The following is a 19059-nucleotide window of genomic DNA, read 5'->3' on the forward strand; positions in this document are numbered from 1 at the left end:
TGACTGGTGTTGCGCGGGTTTTGTACGGCGATCCAGGCGTTTCGGAAATGCGGCGGACTGCCCCAAGCGCCTCGGCAAGAGCAACGCACTTATGATGCTCCCGTTCTACGTTCGAGACGAAACACACACACACAAACATACACACTGATCAGGTCTCTGGAAAAGGCCTGCAGGTCACACTGCCCGCTGCGATGCACCCACAGTCACTGATGACGCGAACAGCTTTCCACGGCAATACGAAGCAGCGCAGAAGGGTCTCAGACGCTGCCTCCGATGCAGCAGTGAGGAAACTAGCTGTCCAATGAGACAGCGCTGGCAGCTCGACGGCTATGTGCGGCTTACGACCGTCGTTCTCGTCGATAACCTCGGAAAGAAACTGCACTTGCCTCGTGATACAAGAAGCTCGAGGCCAAAGGGCTGGTGCAGGCCGCACGCACACACACACGCACACACACAGAGACCCCTCTGCGGTACGACAAGCGCCAGCTCGGTGAAGACGTAAACAACGTTCACGGTACTGGTGAGGATGGTGTTAAAAATGTGCACCTCTGTACCAGCACCAACTCGACTGATCCTGCGATCGCCTATGGTTCGATTACCTGAGAAACCGTTCTTCGCTGATAAAATTCCACAGCAGCAGCACTGCTGAAGTATATATTTTCCAGGAAATGACCCACCGGAGGTTGCGTTCCTCTTCGCGACTACCGTTACCGCGACCAGCAGGGTTTCACTGGTGTCGTTCGCTGGCAGTAGGGCGTAACTTGACCACCGCAAGAACAGGCAACCTGCTCCACTAAACCGATAACTCCGCTCGACTGCCTCCGCTCAGGTACGCGTAGGCTAATCACAGAAACCGTCAGGTCTATGCACTTTGGCAGACGTCCACTGGTGAGCACACACACAAGTACCAGCAGAGAGAAAGAAAGAGCACGTGAGCGTGAGATACACCCAGCCTAAAGTTCGGAAACGCCCTGCAACTAGTCAGCGCGCAGCTTCGAAGTGCTTTACCCACCGATCATATGCCTCCTTCAAGCACTCCCAGCGGAGACTGTGTGATCAATCCCGTTTGACTAGGAAACTCGGTACAGGGCTAAAGCCTATGCAATCGTTTCCCGAGTACGATTCCACGGAACGCTTCGTCCTCCGCGGACGCCGTGTGCCTCTCCTGGGCGGTATAGAGCTTTCGCGCTGGTGAGCAAAGCCCCGTGCCGGTGCTGAGCGCTTCGGGGTAACGGAGCAGCGGTGTTCCGTCTTCCTCGTGCTCAGGTTCAGAGAGAATCGTTGCGCTGGAACTAACGAACCGTTCCGGTTTCAGAGCGAGGCTACGGGTACAGCGGGCTGCACACCCCCTCTCGCTGCGACGGGACCTCGTCCATGGTACTCAGTTGCTTTGTGCCGCCGGACTATGAGAGAGGTCAACCGACCGACCGAGTGTGCATCGGGCCACCAGTGGACTTGCCGCTGACAACAACGTCCTTACAGCTGGCCCAGTTGCTGTTGAGTTTTCTCGCACAGGAGCGAGAGCGAGCCTCCAAAGAGCGATGGGCTAACCTGCGAACGCTCGCTGCAGCCAGCCGCAACCGCAAACGAGACAACTCCCGGAACGCTAGTGACGCCGATCAGCTCACTGAGAGCCAGATCCTAGCTGATCAGGAACGTCTGGCTGTTCTCCAAGCAGAGCACTGGGAGGCCTCGGAGAAAGAGCGTGCCGAAGCAGAGCTCTACGCCGACTGGTCGAAACGACTAGAGCACTTGGCGCGTGAACTAGAAGCCAGCACCACGCCCGATGACACGAATAGTGCTGGTGCTGCTGGTATCGCTTTGCAGCAACTAGCGGCATTGCCGTTCGCATTCGTTGTCCTGGAGACCGGTCGCGAAGTCCGACAAACCTTGGCGGACGCACTATCTACTACGCAGATGACCAGCACCGAACGCTTGCTGCATATTCAGTTCTTTCTCCAGGCTTCTTTCCGCATTCGCTTGATATCACGATGCTCGGCTACTGTGCCGGGACACACGGATGCAATCCTGTGTCTGAGTTTCTCGCCTGATGCCAAGTGGCTGGCGTCGGGCTCTGGGGATAAAACGGTACGGCTATGGGACCCGGACGCTCAGCTTCCACGAGCGATGCTCAACGGACACCAGGGATGGGTCCTCAATCTCGCCTGGTCACCGGATGGGCGTTGGCTTGCCTCCGGATCCATGGATCATACGGTCCGGATCTGGGATATGGAGTCTTGTTTGGTGTCGGGTCGCGGGTCCAAAACGAACGCATCCGATGTGCGCTGGGTATTTACAGGCCATAGCCGCTGGATAACGGCGCTGTGCTGGGAGCCGTACCATTGTAACCAGGGACGCTGTGAGCGACTCGCTTCTGCAAGCAAGGATGGTAGTATTCGCGTGTGGAACATCCGACTCGGACGCTGTGAGCGCTCCCTAACTGGTCACTCTGCCAGCGTCACCGCACTGCGTTGGAGTGGGCACGGAATGCTCTACTCCGCGAGCCAGGACTGTACGATTCGGGTGTGGGAACCAAGCACTGGCGTCTGCTGGAAAGTTCTGCCAATCCACGGCCACTGGGTGAATGCCATGACCCTCCATACTGACCATCTGTTGCGTTGTGGTGCATATAGCGTTGAGGACAACGCTGGGCGCTCGAACGGTGCCGCTGCTTCCCGCATTCGGCGCTTGTCGGTGGAGGAGGCAGCGGATCGCGTTGCCCGCCTTGGTCCAGAGCGACTTTGCGCGGGCTCAGATGATCATACGCTCTCGCTGCTGACGCTGGAATTCGACAGAAACCAAGACTGGTCGACGGCACGTTGGCGCGTCAAGCGCCTGACCGGACATCAGCAGCTGGTGAATCATGTGAGTTTCTCGCCAGATGGGCGATGGATCGCCTCAGCGTCGTTCGACAAGTCGGTTCGATTATGGAACGGGTTTTCGGGTCAACATGTTGCCACGTTTCGCCAGCATGTACAGGCAGTGTATATGTGTTGCTGGAGCTCAGATTCCCGTCTTCTTGCCACGGCAAGCAGGGATAGCACCGTGAAGGTCTACGATATTCGGGAAGGTCTTCTCAAAAGGGATCTTCCCGGTCATGCTGATGAGGTCTACGCAATCGATTGGTCTGTGGACGGTCGAACAGCTGCTTCCGGGGGCAAGGATTGCGTACTAAAGCTCTGGCGCTAGAGATGATGACGGAATCTTGTGGTAGACGGTGTAGGTCTTCGATTCCGAACGACGTTCATTTCGCTTGCGTTCGACGTTTGGTGCCTGTTTGGGCGAACAGGCAGCACCGCACAGCGCTTCTGATGCCTGCAAGCCACTTTTCGCCTGGTGTGTGCGCGCTCGCGTGCATGCTCACATGTGCAAAAGCACACGGCCTTGTTCGCAACGCCTACTCAGACACTTGCGTTTCCACGTCACTATGGGACGACCCGAAAGCGCTCGCTGGTGTCCCTCGTGGACAGCATAGAGGGCATGTGATGCGATCATTCCGATTTCTGCATCTGCTGCTCTTGCTGCTGCTGCTGCTACTGTTGCTGTTGCTGTTGATGTGCCGAGCCATGTGGGCGTTTTACGACGCAAGCACAAGCGCCGAATCTCTGAGGCCGCTCTACGATTTCTCTGGGTGCGTCCCGTGTACTCAAGAAAACCGATATGTCGACACGGCGGATGCAGAAAGCGTCATTTAGAGCGAGCGACAGTCTCCCAAGGCGTGGCTCTAGTTCCAGCTGCTCCAAGCATCGCAGTGCACCATCATTGAACCCAAAACACTGCTTCGTTTGGTAAAAATCGCGGTAAAGGATGCCCACCCGTTCGAGCATGCGTTCTCGATACCTGCAATGCTCACGACGACGTGTAAACGGGCCAGGTTTTGACATCGAGAGCACTGGGCGTATCCGATACCGGATGCTGCGCGGACACGGGGATCATTTGCGGGTTGAGCGCTTGTTTACCTGGAGACACAAGCGCTCAACCCGCAACAAAGCAGCTATGCAGCCCGCGATGGCAGCGTCTTCAAGAGGGAACCGAGTCGGTCCACGGCAGCGCTCGTGAATCTGTCATCAGATTCCTTGAAGGCAGAGCGTGGGCGCCAGTTTCGTGCGAGCTTGGGGCAAGTTCGGTCATCGGTATCACGGACTCGAACTGCACCATGGACTGCACAGACGAGGACTCGCTTTTCGTTTACGAACAGGTCTCGTGAGCACTGCCGTTCCCCACAGCGGGTCACGACACCTAGGTCTTGACGATGCGCCTTCTGGCTCGAGTTGCGCTCAGTGTGAGGGGCGTCTCACGGAAGGTCCAGACCAACCGTATCTCAGACACGTGCAGCAACAGTCGCAGCAGGAACAGCAGTGGCAGTGCACCCGGGGGACCGCTCGTGACAGGGTATCATGTGAGACGCTCACGAGTGCATGCACCTCAGCGCTGCTGTGCGTCGATACCAGGTGAACGCTTTCGAGCCAGTTCGCATCCATCCATAAACTAGGCGGCTCCGAAGTTTCGATGCTTCTAATCCTTCACTGTACTGAGAAATGCACCAGGCGGATAACGCAGTGCCAGCCGAGTGAAGGCGCTAGCGGAAGAAGTGCAGCAGCAGCAGCAACCCAGCCTGTCCTTGTTCGGGTCTGGTGTACGGCGCTCTCGAAACAAGCGATACATGGCGAAAGCGGAAGCAGTCCAGCACCGTTTCCGACCGTCCGGTATCGTATGCAGTTCGCGGGGTGAAAAGTTCATGTGCGGAACAAGGCAATCCATAGGGGTATCGGAATCGTGTGTGAAGCACCGACAACCAGGAACGATTGTGTGTTGCGGAATGCACGTAGCGACGCTGTGCTCTGAAACACACCTACCACGCCTCGGGTACTCAGACCTATCCGGAACACAGCTGTTGCTTCAGAGATCAGCCGGAGTACACAAGATCCATCTCAGGGCACAGGCTAAAGTCTCCGGTGTGGTACGTGCAATCCAACCCGTTCGCCGATACGCTTCAGCGGATCATCTCCGAGTGCGGAGGAAGCGAGCGCTCACACAACTCCGGCGGTGGGGGAACGTTGCGCTGGTACGTGCAGCCGCCTGGTAAATACGGTGCGGTGTAGGGCTCTGGGTGCCTCATCTCTAGCAAGCGACTGAGACCCCGGTTCAACAGGATCTGGGCCTCGCGAGGACCTGCGTTTTTATTGCGCTGAAACTCGGCTTGGATCTCTCGCGATCGCTCCAGCCACAAGTCAACGTCCACGAACCAGTCGCGCGCTGTCCGCAAAGCGTGACGATAGAGGCGCGTTACTCGCTGCTGGTGGGTCAGCCCCGGGGCGAACGGAGCTGCCCGCTGAGCTGGCATCGATACCGCGGCACCCATGTGCCAGTGCAGTCTCAGCGAATGTGCAGCAGATTCCCTGGTATACGCCAGCGTCTACACTTGCCCGAAGTGTTGATGCGGAAACAACCAGGTAGACTCCACACACACACACACACACACTGGGCCGTCAGTACGTAACAACCGTTTCTCGAGGAAGCTTGCCGGCGAGTCCCGAGCAGCGCCTGCCCCCAAGGTGGCGCTCTTGGGGCAGCTAGCGACTAGAGCTATCAAATGATTACGGACGGAACAGAGCGTTCAGTGATCGCAGCATGAATATGTCCATAAGATTCCATAAGATTCAGAAATATCCAAGAGCGTAGAAGAGACTCGAAGGCCAGCATCGGATACGGAGCGTTCAGTGATCGTAGCATGAATGTGTCCATAATATTCCATAAGATTCAGAAATATACAAGAGCGTAGAAGAGACTCGAAGGCCAGCATCGGATACGGAGCGTTCAGTGACTGCAGCATGAATGTGTCCACGTTGGTACATAAGATTCAGAAATATACAAGAGCGTAGAAGAGACTCGAAGGCCAGCATCGGATACGGAGCGTTCAGTGATCGCAGCATGAATATGTCTATAGTATTCCATAAGATTCAGAAATATACAGGATGCATGGGTACTCCTCAGGGGTCAGCCGCGCGCTGGGAACCCAGCGTCACTGCAGCGAGAATCCTCATGCATGCGGAATCGTTCCATCGATCAGCGCCTTTATAGCACCCATGACCGAGAATGCCTCATGTTTGACGTTTGCCGGACCTGAGCGCTTCAGAGACGGCAGGTCGCAAATACCGCCGCGGACGCCAGCACGTTCGAGTCATTAGAAGAATGCTCCCGCCCCGTGCGCCGCCCGTAACATACCTGGAACCCCATCGCAGCTACGCAGCAGGTATTCAAAACAGAGAAGCCAATCGCCGGCGAGTGCAAGTTAGTGGCGCCCCAAAAACATCTCAGTCGTAGTAGCAAATAGCCTAACAGTGTGGACGAACCTGCAGCTCGTGCTGGAGCTCCGGCAGCCACCACTCCCGATCTGGATGCATCAGACGCTCCACGACAAAGCTCCAGTTTCGAGGTTGCGCCCAGCGCTCGCCGAAAAATGCACGCGGCATTGCGTGTCGACTTCGCCTCCACATGGGACGATTTGCCTTGCTAATGCGCTGTGGAGATGAACGCCCACTCCCAGGGACAGCACTGTTTTCGCCCCGCAGGCAAACATATTCCGGCCAGTACAGCGCGCCCGGAGGCTCGCCGACCGTCCGCAGTTGCCAAGGCGCCTGAACGAGGCTGCACGGCAAAGGCGCCGCCTCCGGATCGCTGTAATTTGATGGAAACTGCGGTGGTACCAGAACAGTGCTGTGTACGGGCATCAGTCGAGCGACAAGCTGCGAGAAAGCGCTGCGAGACCCCACGAAGATATCTGCGCTCGTCATCTCGATCAGGGCGTCAATAGTAGTCATGTCCAGATGCTGCGTGATCTTGGCACCAGGAAAGCGCTCATACAACCACTGCTTAAGCCGGCTTGGATAACCATCCATGTCCACCAGCGGTGACTCGGAGAAAATGCGAATACGAAGGAGGTGCGGAGCGCAAAAGACGGGTCCAGCGCGGTGGCAGTGAGCCTTGAATGCCGCGTCTGCAGCCGCCACATACCATGAATCAGGGAGGTTTCGTCGCAAGCCAGCTTCCACGTAGGCATTCGGCTTGTACATGGGATACCGCGGAACCTGGTCACCCCGTCGGACGTGAAGTGCGATGCTTACGGTACGCGAAAGTTCCGCAAAGTCGTCTGCATTCTGGTTTCGACGGCTTTCCATGAAGACTGCTCGCTGGCGCTGGAAGACGCTGCGCCACCACGAGGCCGTACACGCCCAGGAAGACGCCAACGCTCCACCAGGACTGAAAACAGCCTCGAACTGGAAAAAGAGTGCTCGTGTGCGGAGTGTGGGTTGGCGCTCCACAGCACTCCGCCAATGTTGCAGGAGCGCGAGCAGTTCTCGCTCGTCTCTGTGCTTCAGAGTCGATGCAGTGATGCGAATTGCTATATGATCTGATGGGACTGCAGTTCGTGGCGTTGTGTAAAGCGACAAATTGAAAAACGCTTCAGCTTTGTCGCCGATACCGTGTCCAAGGCCGCGCATCGCCTCTGGGTCGTAGACGTGACGCAAACCGAGCCGCTGAGCCAAATGGACGATACGGTTCATGGCGGAGATTGTATGTCCGAGTCCAGCCCTGGAGCAACATCCAGTAAGCGCGATGTAATCATCTACGGAGCGCTTACATCCCAGCGGTACTCGAGCGCACCCGTCGAACTGCCTTGGCAATCGCAGGTCAGACGAGACGTTCCGAAAGGCGCGGGGCAGCCCATGGAGGACGCTCTGTGGCAACAGAAGCAGCAGGAGCCACAGCGACAGTAGCAGGAGTAGCAACTCTGCGACGCGGCGGTGTCTTCCTTGAAAGGAACTGAACCAGAGAGCGTGTAGAACAGGTTGCAGGGTGCTTCCGAGGCCGCGGCTGCTGGACAGGTAGCGCCGCATCCGGCGGACCGCCTGTCTCGCGTCAGAGAGTGCTGTTGAGGTCGTAAGGTGCCGGCTCGTGCCATGGAAAACTGCGAGTTTTGGCCTCAACGCCTGCATAAGGCTTTCGTGGCCACCTTGGGACAAGTGCTCCAAGACATCGACGAACGCTGCGGTCAACGGCGATACGCTTGTTCATCTGTCAGATACTCGGCACTGGGTGCAACGCAATTCGCGTTTGTGCCAGAACGATGGCCCGCTGACCGCACCTATCGACAGCAACCAAAGAATAAGTGTTTTATCGATTACTTGCGGGCAAGAAGACTGGTCTATCGGGGGCCGGAACTCAGAGGACTATGCACACCTGCATGGTGCCGGTTGTGACACGGTTTGCACGACGCAGCGAGAACCTGATTACATGGCTGAATATGATGATTCCAGAAAACTAGTGGTTTTATTCGAAGCAGGCCGGGCGTTAGGTGTATGTCAGGGCTAAACGCGAGAAACAGCGGTGTGGCTTTGGCCGGAGACCTCGCACCGCTGGGCAGCATCTGCCAGCGTCCTCCATACCACGAGGTCGGCGAATGCCTCAGCTTGTCCATCTACCAAGGAGCACGCGCGAAACCGATACAATTGTTTGGATACTGTTGGATTACCGCGTTGAATCAGGGATGCCCGAATACACGTTGTCTATTCGCATTCAGGGAAAGATCCGTACCCGTTAGGGTAGCAGCGTCTAAAAGAATGCGCACGAACGCGGGCCCGAACGGCACCAGGCGAATCGCTGCACTGTAGCTACCGTTGCACTGAGAAGCACGACTCTAAGCGATAAGGTAGGCATGAGTGGATATCCAGGTACTGAGGTCTCTTTCGTGATTCGTTGGAAGCACTTTTGCATCCAAGGGATTCTGGTCATAGACATCGAGATCAATTTTGTGAGACCCTTGCTGTGATGTATAGCGGACTATCGAAATCACGATGCATTATACCGGATAGCAGGTAAACGTATTATATGTATGTTATTTTGTGTTGAGCAGCTCAAGAAGGCCGGTATTCCTTCTTGAGGTCAGTCATTACACAGTACTCAGTTGGTTGAGGACTACCAAATGAAACAAATATATGCGCTTCGCGCCAAAAGCCGCTATTGTCAACGTGTGCTTGGAGCTCATGGTACAGAAACAACCGTTAACCACTTTACGGAAACCGCAAGCGGCAGTAGCAGCCGCTAGGAGCGTCTCTGTTTCTCACCAGCTTGTTCGTGTGGTCCTGAAAACACTGGGAAACAGTCGGAAAAAATGAGACCTAGTTCACGCACGACCATTTTCCACCGAAATCACAACGACAGCGTTCTTTCAACATCGCCATCGCATAAAGCACAGGGACATCAGTTCTTTTCAGTCGATGGGAATTCCCTGGGACGAAACGATCGGATCGTATACGAGTATTCGAGGTATTGGGAGCTCGGTGTATGTACGATCGAACTCGATGAGAACGAGGACCTTATCTATTCTAGAAACAGTGGATTCATTTGGCAGCCTCAGTTTCGCGCGTAGGGAAGGCGCATACCACAGCATTCACTTTGCCGAATCATCGTGGACTGTTTCTTGACGCCTGGCGACATCCCTCTATTGGAAAAAGTGGCCTTGCACCATTCCCCTTTTGTTGGAGCTGTTGCCGATTCTATCGACAAAGAGCTGCTTTTCATTCCTCCATAGTCTGTATGTGTCTCACCGATTGAGGGAGTGCTTCTCATCGCGAAACGTAATGATCGCTCGACCGAGCGAATTCTTTCATTTAACAAAACATTTGCATTGATCAGGGATTCCAGACTGCGTGAATGGATATTGGCATTCGGCAATGCGTCCGTCTTGATGCACCCTGCCTTCAAGCTCCATAACCCTTCCTTCTTCTCGGATATCGTGGTCGTTACGTATATTCTGTCGTGTGCTGCGTGACTGCCTTGCTACACCCGCAATAAGAGTTATACCACTGGAGCAGATGCAACGCGGAGACAGAACGTCTGTGCCGTACCACTGAGGCTGTCGGCTCGAGGCGAGGTTCACTAGTCTCGGAATCGGGCCTCGACATCATTCTGGGGGCCTACAACCCGTACAGACAAGACTACTGCCTGCGGAGGCGCGAAGCGATATCCTACGATACTAGAACGACCAGGTCAACGCTCAGAAGGCGCCTACCTGCTTCGAGTCCCAGAATAAATTGCATTGCGGACAAGCTGCTCAGGTGTCACGGCAACAGTAGGCCCGGGGAGAGCTTGAAGTATTAGCCCAGCAGATTCGTAAAGTCCGCGGGACCTGTCGCCTGGAAGGTAAACTTTCGACAATATGGAAACCTTTTCCCGCTTTTGACGTTTATCATAGAGGAGGAAAGAAACCATTATCTCGTAGCTACCTAATGGTTCATTTCTCTCTCCCGTGCTAAGCTGCGCGATGATCGTGCGCGATACAAGTTGACGAGGCCGCGCTCAACGTCTGCCCAGTGTCGTCGATTGTTGGAAAAAGCGTTCTTTGAACGGGTCCGCTGTGTGTGTGTGTGGGTGTGTGTGGGTGTGCTGCCTAGACCCGTGTCTTTGTGACCTGATAAAGCACTGCGTGCAGTGTTGGAAACAGCTCAAGCTCGCTCGGTTCGAAGGAGCGATAGGCTGTGACTGCTGTGCAATTTCGCGACTCGGGCTACCGGACTGGAGTGAGGCCCAAGTCGACGACCGTGCGTGCGCGCTTTTCGGACAGCGCAGCTGTTTCGGATTCTCCCAGCGCTCTCGCGTGGTGCTCGGGGTGTCAGTCACCGGCGACGTCGCTCACAAACACGCTCTGATCAGCTGACTCGTCAGGCACTGCATCAAGGAGAGGCAGTCTCGGTTCTGGAGTCTTGAGTGTCGATTTGCTCCACCTACCTTCGCGGACTGGACGGGAGGCACCGTGCATTGTATAGCGCGGCACCGAACGATAAGCTGACGTTTCCCTTGAGCAAGATTTGGGTGAGACGGCCAAGCATGCCGGCGCTGGCTCGGACAGTGCTTCGCACGGCGTTGTCGAAGGTTCTCCACCTGCATCGAGAGCGTCCGCTGCAGCACTGCCGCCGTTTCGGCGCACTAACCTCGAAACCGTACGCGTTTCGTGCTCGACCCTGGGAACTGAAAAGCACCGAATCGATCGATGTATTCGACGGTGTTGGTTCGAACATTCGCATTGATGCGGTTGGTACGGAAGTCCGTCGTATTTTACCGCGCTTGAACGAGGAGGTGAATGAAGAGTGGATCAGTGACAAGACGCGTTTCGCCTACGACGGCCTGAAACGGCAGCGCTTGACGGTTCCGATGGTGCGGATACACACTGGTGAAGCGAACGAACAACTTGTCGGTGTGGACTGGTACAAAGCAAGGGCTATCCTAGTCAACAAGCTGGTGTCGGCCATTCGGGAGGCCGCCACCCCAGCAACAACTCAGCGATCTGCGTTCGAGGCCCATGCCATTATCGGGCCCTATGCAGATTGCGAAAGCATAGCAGCGCTACGGCGCATCTTTTACAGCATGTTTCCTGAGGGTACCGCTTTTGTCCATGTTCAGGGACACGCGAATACGGGTACACCGCCGACGGACTTTCGCTACGCCTACTGTGCGAATACAACGCTAGCTGGTTTGGAACACGCCGATGTCATCCTTCTGGTGGCAACGAACCCGCGAGTGGAGGCGCCGCTCCTGAATAATCGTATCCGGAAAGCGGTCTTATTTGGGAATGCTCGAGTTGGCCTGATCGGCTGCCATGCCGACCTAACGTACAATCGTGAACACCTCTGGCATCTCGGGACCAGTCCCGCAACGCTTCTGCGGATCGCCCAAGGTCGTCATGCTTTTTGCTCTGTTTTGGCCAAAGCGCAGCGACCGGCGATTATCGTGAGCCAACAGGCGTTCCAGAGACATGACGGGGCGGCTATTTTTGGCTGCCTCGCAACGTTGGTGGACCACGTCCCGCGACTTGTGCCCCGGGATGGCTCGTGGAATGGCCTGAACGTACTTCACACTGCCGCGAATACCGTTGGGGCGCTCGACCTTGGCTTTGATCATACGCTGAAAGGAAACCGCTGGATTGATCAGTCCGGGGCGCAACAAACCAGCGAACAGCCCTGGGCGCGTGCCAAGCTGCTCTATCTGCTGGGTGCCGATGATATCGATGGACTCGAGGAGCTCCCCGAGACCTGCTACGTGGTGTATCAGGGGCATCACGGAGACTATGGAGCAAGCATCGCTGACCTGATCCTACCCGGTGCTGCGTATACCGAGAAGAACGGCACGTTTGTGAACACAGAGGGTCGTGTCCAGCGCACGGCACGCGCGTTCCTGCCTCCTGGCCAGGCCAAAGTCGACGCGGAAATTCTCGATGAGCTCTTGGTAGGTCTGGATCACGCTGCCGGATTTTTCGATGCAGCACAGGAAATGGAATTCCTGGCTCCTCATCTGGGTGTCCAGTATGGTTTACAGGAACCGGATCTCATTAGAACACCAAACACGGGACAGGTGCAGCTAGGCGGTGCGAAAGCAGAGCGCGCTCGTTCGTTGCCGCTGTCACCCATGCCGTTTGGACCGGTTATTGAGAATTTTTACATGACAGATCCGATTACCAGAGCGAGTGCTACGATGGCGAAATGCGTGCGTGTTGCTCGCTATAGTAATTTTGAGGAATCCAGTTCGTAAATGCCTTTGCTCAGAGCATGACCCTAGAGTGGAGTGGGATACCAGTAGCAACAGCAGCAACGGCAGCAGCAACTGAAGCAGGTTTTGCGCGGGTCGTGCGCTGGTGAGCGGTTGCCCTTGCGACGACGGAACCTATGATTGCTGAACAGAGGCCCCTGGTGATACGCACACGCTTTCAACAAGAATAGCTATGCCCAGTGCTTTCCTCTTAAAGAACAGCAAGCAGCTACCGCACCCGCCGTGTAGTCCCTTAAATGATGAAAACTGTACGACTAGAGGAGCAGAAATTACCGGCTTGCGTGTAGACGAAGGTTCGTCTTGGAACGAATCAGAGCCAAGCGGCAACACAAACCCATCCACGCGTACACACACATGAACCGCCTGCACGTGTACACGCCTATCCCCAGTCCCGCAGCATCCTATGGGATATGCGCTGTTTTCATTGTGCACGAGTTGCGTATGACTCATCCGCCACGGCAAGATAAACATGAAGCAGCCATGCAAGTGCTGGTTGCAATCAATCACAAAGCTTCACACTTGGAAATGTGAATTCTCGAATGCCTGTACCAAACTGCGTTTTTCGTTTTCGTCTGTCTGTCTCGCAGGAGTCCAACAATGCGATACATGCTGCGGAGAGGCGACAGGTCGCGAACGTAGTTTGTGCTGCAACCGCTAGCTTGCGTAAATTGCCCTGTCTGTACAAGTCCGTCATGCTATGGTAAGCAGGTGGATGAAGTGACCGCTTTTCTCGTCGTGCTTATGCTGGACGTCGTGCTCCCAAAACAGACCCTGTCAAACGCTGGCTACTGGAGTGTGTTGTCACCATTCCATACCACTCGTTACGTTCGCTAACAAATACTATCAAAGAAGCTGCAGGATGTGAAGGTTCCGCACCGTTGAATCAGAAGGTGATGGAGAGAAGCGATTCGACAAAGAGGACTGCAGTGTTCCAGGGGAGACCATCACGCGATCGACAAGACACCATCGATGACGTATAGACATGCGAACGCTTCTCCCAGGAGAGGCAGATGTACGTCTTTCTTTATGGGAATTCATTTGGGCGAAATCTTACACCTGTATTCTGCGCGCAATTTGAGATGGGGTAACCGCTGTTCGCAGTGTGGAAACGAGCCAGAATGAAGACAAAATCAGATCTAGCCGCGATGCTACTGTGTGGTCGTCTGCAGATCGCCAAACGGAGAGCGACATCAACCAGCACATCTTTCGTCGAAGCATTGTACGGCTTCTGCGTGCCCCAATGCTCTGCCTTGTTCGCAGATAAGGTCGTTTTACATCACTCGACAGCGGCGCGGCAGAGCGCAGCTGAGCTTGGCATCGAGCTGTGCTGTGCGTTCCGGCTGCTTCTCCTTTGTTCCATCGAGTCGAGGATGTGTTCTCTGTTGTAAACCGCTATTTCAGCACTCACAGATCTATCGACGAGTCGTTCGCATCCGTGTCATAAATATGGTTCCAGTAGTCGTTCGTTTCTACGTTCACCGGCCCGGAACATCTCCGTTGCGTCTCTGCTCTTGCGCGGGAGGGAACGGAAGGACCCGCCTCAGCTCCTAGGCATGCTCGCGACGGAGATGCTGACAACGAGGTTCTCACGGAATCGGGTATACACAGACAGAGAAAATGCGAAATGCAGTGCCCCCGTCGGCCGAGTGCGTCTCCGTCCCCTGGGAAAATGGGTACGGAGTACGGCAACCATTTCCATGCCACCCCGACATGCGATCGAAAACCAGAAGAAATCAACTGACGAAGAAGAGTGAAATGCTCGTGGAAATAGGACGCAGAGTGACAGGAACGAAACCGTGACCGACCAGAGAGATCTGTCTGAAACCGATGTCGAGGCCTCTCAACTGGAACATATCTATGGGGAGAATACCCCAAAATATGTGATGCAGGATGCCATGAGGGATCGTGTAGCATCCTACTCGAGGAAGGCTGGCGTAGCTTCTCTCGCGTTGACGCACCTCGTCTAGGAATTGTTCGTTCGAGTTCCGGAATCAGGGATACCCACTGTCCGCATCCCTCTGGAGTGTATCGAGCAAACCTCAGAGCGACCACACAGCTGACGCTGGGATCAGGTGATACGATACCGCTCGCTGGAACGATTCGAAGTTTGCACACGCACGAGCCCGTGTCGAGTGCACAACGTCCCGAGCCGACGCCCCCAGAGGTATGGCAAAGCCGTTCAGTCACGATGATGCATCCGCTCCAGTAGTTTCGGCACCAAGTCGGGTGCCCACGACAGGCACTCGTCGCACGAGAGAAAATACGAAACGACCATAACATCCGAGAAGAAGTATGGGTAATGGAACTTGGAGGTAGGCGCTTCATGATGGACGCTTTCTCGAAAGCCATTATCGATCCCGAGTGCTGGGATCCATGGTCAATGGAAACGTTTTGTCATCCGGAAAAAAATTTGCGCAGCATCGCGCTGGACAGTAATGTCCATTAATATCCATATGCACCCAATCTCCTCATTTCACAGCAGTGGCAAGCGCTACACTCCCCATACCGCACACGAGAACAAACAATCATACCTTTCCGTTCTTCGGGTCGGCAGCGCATCTGCATATGAGGTTCCCTTTTCTAGAATGACGCTGCCATAGAAATGGTGCCGTGTCCTTTCGCTCAGCGTTTGACTGAACAATCCTCGTTGGGTGAATTGAACACCCCTGGAGAAGCCGAGGCCGAGAACGACCCAAGTCGACGGCCCCAGTGCCCATTTCAACGGTCTGTCGAGAGCGGCACGGAAGCGCCGAGCCGCAGCGGTGACCAATGGACACACGCTCGCTCTGAAAGCATCCTGTGCCCGCTGTGTCATACACCGCCGGTGCCGCGCGCTGGCGGCTACGCCCTAGCACTGCCGTGCACACACGTGTACTGCGGCGCGTGCGCAGCGAACGGTGTACGCGACTGTCTACTCTGTGGGTGTACGGTCTCGGGGTTTGTGCAAGGCTCCGAGTACGTGAAGGAAGACGCACTGTTCGAGGATATTCGCCAGACGGCCGCAAAGTATTTGACGCTGAACGCAGCTCAGCTATGCGTGCAGCTCGGTGTCAAGCGCCGAGAACCGTTCCTGCTTGAAACCGCTATTCGAACGTATGCACGTGAGCTTGAGTGGAGTGAGCAGAAAGAGGCCCTGACTCAATTGCAGGCTGAAGCAGTTTCTCCGGTTGCGTCAGCGACGTGCCCGTCGATTGCAGAGGGTTCCGCGTCAGAAGATGTTGTCGCGAACAACGGACCGTCCATGGAGCTTGCGGAAGACGCATGGCTAACAATGCCGAAACTGCGTGCGCGAGTACTCTACGCTGTGGCGTGTGGGATCCTCGCGGAAATGAAGCTTTCTGCCGACTGGTCGTCCCTGGAGCTTGCAACACGTTCCGATACTGTTCGAGAAGCATATCACTACGCAAAAACCTCAGTCGATGTTCTTCTTGGTCTAGATCGGTTGGGCTCACCATTCATTGAACAGGCTTTAGAGCAGAGTCTCATGCGTTTGGAATGGGCAGCGCGCGTGCTCAGAAACTTGCGATCATCGACTACGCGCGCAGACAAACTGCACCTGTCGACTGAAGCGGCTTAGCCGGGCACCAGCCTCGCCAGGTTGCCAGCGGTGCGGCTTGCTGCCCGCTTGGCATGCAGAACGGGAACATTCTCAGTGGAGACGGCCTTGAGTGGGTGCGTACCTGGCTCGGAAGCACCGGCCAGCGCTATTGCATCGATGTCAGCGACAGCCGGTGACGCGGGTGATAGGCTCCTGTGGTGTGTCGATGACCGAGCGCCCTGTGCACCCTTTTCTGGTGTTGAGAATTCGGACAGCGCATCATGCACAGCGGGCGTGCAAGTTCTGGGATCATTTCGTTTGGCACGTTCCCGTTGAGCACAGGAGGCCGGGTCCTCGCGAGGGCACTCCGCCACAGCAGCGGCAGCTGCACCGCCACCGCTCAGGGCCAGCTGCCGGAGAGCAGCGAGCGTCTGGCGCCAGGACGCTGCAGGGCCCGCCACAGGCGATTCGTTGACTGCAGGTTCATCGCTTTGCGGCTGTGGAATAGCGCGGTTCGGAGAGTACGCCCAACTGGCAGCCGCAAGCAAGTCTGCGGTGGACGGCGACTTTGCAGCCGCACCGCTGCCCATGGATGCGGGAGCGTTTCGGGATTGGCGACTCGAGACGCGCACAGGCGATAGCACTAGGCTACTTCCTAGAAGCCGTCTTTGGGCCGGTGATGCACGGACAGGGGTTAGCGTGACGCGGGACCCGTACATTGCCGCCGGTTTCATGGAGTCCTGTCGAGTCTTTTCTGGGGCGCGGGCTTCGTTTCCGGCGTTGGTGCCGATGGTCGCTGAAGTATGGCCAGTTTGTGGCAGTTCGTCGGTGCCGTCAACTCCGAACTCAAGTCTCCGTGGCTGCTGGAAAGCGTCCAGCTCGAGCTGACGACGCCGTCCGCGGTACAGAAATTGCTCGCCTTCCACAAGAGTTCGATGAAGTGCGGTGTGGCGGCGAGATCGGCTGCGACGGTCCAGCGGAGGCGCCGTCATCACCAGGGCAGTGTCCGTAGAGGATCTGTCGCAGATGCGACTCGCTCCACGCCGCTCGCTTGTCAACGGCGTCGACGGTAGCTCGAGCACTGGTACCGTCGACAGGCCTGCGGGCCGATGCAGCGACCTACTTGGCGAACACATGGAAATCAAGCGGAGGAAAGCGTATCAAACACAGTTCTGCAGCGGTGCGTGGCGTCAGGGAGGGCTCCAAACGCGGTGCGTTCCGATAGGGTTTGATGGCAGCGTCGGCGTTTTGTGGTGCGAAGCGTTGCCTTCAGCAAGCACGCAACAACAGGAAACAAAACTCAAGAACACTAGATCGGCTGATGCACCGCGTCCGTTGCCACAGATAGGACAAGATTGACACGTACGTTAGTACTGGAATATGCGCCACAGGTGCCAGAAGACGTGTTACGAGCGACTTGAAGAACGACGTGTCCGGAGCTTTTCTGCCGCACGCAATCGCACGCAATCGCACGCAATCGCACGCAATCGCACGCAATCGCAGGCGAAGCAGGCACCGGCGCGCATCCCAAATCGTAACCGCCATTGGTGCGCGCCATGGTGAGCATGCTTTCTCCCGCGATGCCGTTTACGATTGCGGCCTGGGGGGTGGTTCCAAATTCGTTTGTGTGCGTGTGCGTGTGCGTGTGCGTGTGCGTGTGCGTGTGCGTGTGCGTGTGCGTGTGCGTGTGCGTGTGCGTGTGCGTGTGCGTGTGCGTGTGCGTGTGCGTGTGCGTGTGCGTGTGTCGGTCAGCCATGCTGCAATCCGAAGAAGAGTCGTGCCGCGGTCGCTGTCGTGCGGGCATGCACGCAGCGTGCAGGCAGCATTTGCCTCGCGGGGCGATGACCGCGCATCACGCTGGTACCGCCTCTTCCATTTTCAGTGCCCGATGCGTACGAGACCGCGATGGCGTATAGGCGCGTCGCAGAGACTGATATTGGTACCGTAAAGTTTACAATACATTGGAGCGAGTTCTCGGGATACGTTGCTGCAGCGCTTCTTCATATGAGCAGCTCATCACGAGAGAATGGTTGTGCGGGCCCCTAAGAAAACCGGGTCTTCGTCTCCGTCAATGATGCTTGAACGCGGATTGCGTCAGGTAGGTCCCTCGTGGTGCCTTATACAACGTATCGATATGGGTTGAACTGAACCGGGTGCCGACATGAATGATCTACGACGGGGCCGTTCGCACTGCCCACGTTAGGTGCGACCTGCTGAATCATGGGCATGGATTTGTTGGCAGCGGCTGCTCCACGAGATAAGCAGGTGGCACGGGACAGCATATTCAGGGCTGGCGCTGCGATGAAAACCGGCACCTGCCATTCCCGCTGGGTGCGACAGAGCGCGCTCCAGAATCCAGCGTTTCCCTCAACGCACGACGCTACGCTGAGGCTGCAACGAATGAAATACCAGTACCTAGACTGGTGCGGTCCCCGAAGGACTCGCGCGGCTCGCAGCGCTGTCGCACAGGCATGCACCGACCGTGCATAGCATGTGGGTGCCCCGCATACGCCCCACGAGGAAGTGCCGGCATTCTAGCAACCGAATGTATGGCTGCATATGAAACACCCGCGTTTCGAGCTCTGCCGCCATTGCCATGAGGAACGTCCTCAGCGCGTGGACCCCGAAACTCGATTTTATTTGTTCGTGCGAGTGCCACCAGGTGCAAGCGGATGCAACGAGGATCTTGCGTATACAGCGCGCCGCGCTTCGGTGCCGCTGCGCCCAATCGCTCCGCGAACGTCACCGCGAGAGCCCATCAACGGCGTATCCGGCCACGCACTCTGAGTGTAGCACTGGCAACTGATGGTCCGCTAAACGAGCCTCAGCGCTCATTAGTGGCGCACAAACTCACACTCTACCTTCTAGGCGGAAGGTCCAGCGAATCGGATGCGCACCCGGGCTCAATGCGCTCTCTG

General features: G+C 56.2%; 6 protein-coding genes across 6 annotated transcripts, besides 4 other annotated features; 3 read left to right on the forward strand and 3 right to left on the reverse strand.

Moving 5' to 3' along the window:
• Nucleotides 1-1374: 1374 nt before the first annotated feature.
• Nucleotides 1375-3189, forward strand: CYME_CMM029C (notchless; the record flags this gene model as incomplete). Its single annotated transcript, XM_005536903.1, has 1 exon — nt 1375-3189. One exon carries the CDS (start codon nt 1375-1377, stop codon nt 3187-3189), a length of 1815 nt encoding a protein of 604 aa, XP_005536960.1.
• A 1804-nt stretch (nt 3190-4993) lies between these two features.
• CYME_CMM030C (NADH dehydrogenase I beta subcomplex 9) lies at nt 4994-5362 on the reverse strand (the record flags this gene model as incomplete). Its single annotated transcript, XM_005536904.1, has 1 exon — nt 4994-5362. The coding sequence occupies one exon, from the start codon at nt 5360-5362 to the stop codon at nt 4994-4996; it is 369 nt and encodes a 122-aa protein (XP_005536961.1).
• Nucleotides 5363-6335: 973 nt separating this feature from the next.
• CYME_CMM031C (hypothetical protein) lies at nt 6336-7997 on the reverse strand (the record flags this gene model as incomplete). Its single annotated transcript, XM_005536905.1, has 1 exon — nt 6336-7997. One exon carries the CDS (start codon nt 7995-7997, stop codon nt 6336-6338), a length of 1662 nt encoding a protein of 553 aa, XP_005536962.1.
• Nucleotides 7598-8891: a sequence feature (possible transcribed region).
• A 168-nt stretch (nt 8892-9059) lies between these two features.
• Nucleotides 9060-10291: a sequence feature (possible transcribed region).
• A 596-nt stretch (nt 10292-10887) lies between these two features.
• CYME_CMM034C (NADH dehydrogenase I iron-sulfur protein 75kDa subunit) lies at nt 10888-12585 on the forward strand (the record flags this gene model as incomplete). Its single annotated transcript, XM_005536906.1, has 1 exon — nt 10888-12585. The coding sequence occupies one exon, from the start codon at nt 10888-10890 to the stop codon at nt 12583-12585; it is 1698 nt and encodes a 565-aa protein (XP_005536963.1).
• Nucleotides 12586-13622: 1037 nt separating this feature from the next.
• Nucleotides 13623-13950: a sequence feature (possible transcribed region).
• A 1255-nt stretch (nt 13951-15205) lies between these two features.
• On the forward strand, nt 15206-16180 carry CYME_CMM036C (hypothetical protein; the record flags this gene model as incomplete). Its single annotated transcript, XM_005536907.1, has 1 exon — nt 15206-16180. One exon carries the CDS (start codon nt 15206-15208, stop codon nt 16178-16180), a length of 975 nt encoding a protein of 324 aa, XP_005536964.1.
• CYME_CMM037C (hypothetical protein) lies at nt 16177-17277 on the reverse strand (the record flags this gene model as incomplete). Its single annotated transcript, XM_005536908.1, has 1 exon — nt 16177-17277. One exon carries the CDS (start codon nt 17275-17277, stop codon nt 16177-16179), a length of 1101 nt encoding a protein of 366 aa, XP_005536965.1.
• Nucleotides 17184-19059: part of a sequence feature (possible transcribed region) that runs on past the window's edge.

The sequence above is a fragment of the Cyanidioschyzon merolae genome, chromosome 13 (assembly GCF_000091205.1).
Source record: "Cyanidioschyzon merolae strain 10D DNA, chromosome 13, complete genome".
NCBI classification, from domain to species: Eukaryota; Rhodophyta; class Bangiophyceae; order Cyanidiales; family Cyanidiaceae; genus Cyanidioschyzon; species Cyanidioschyzon merolae.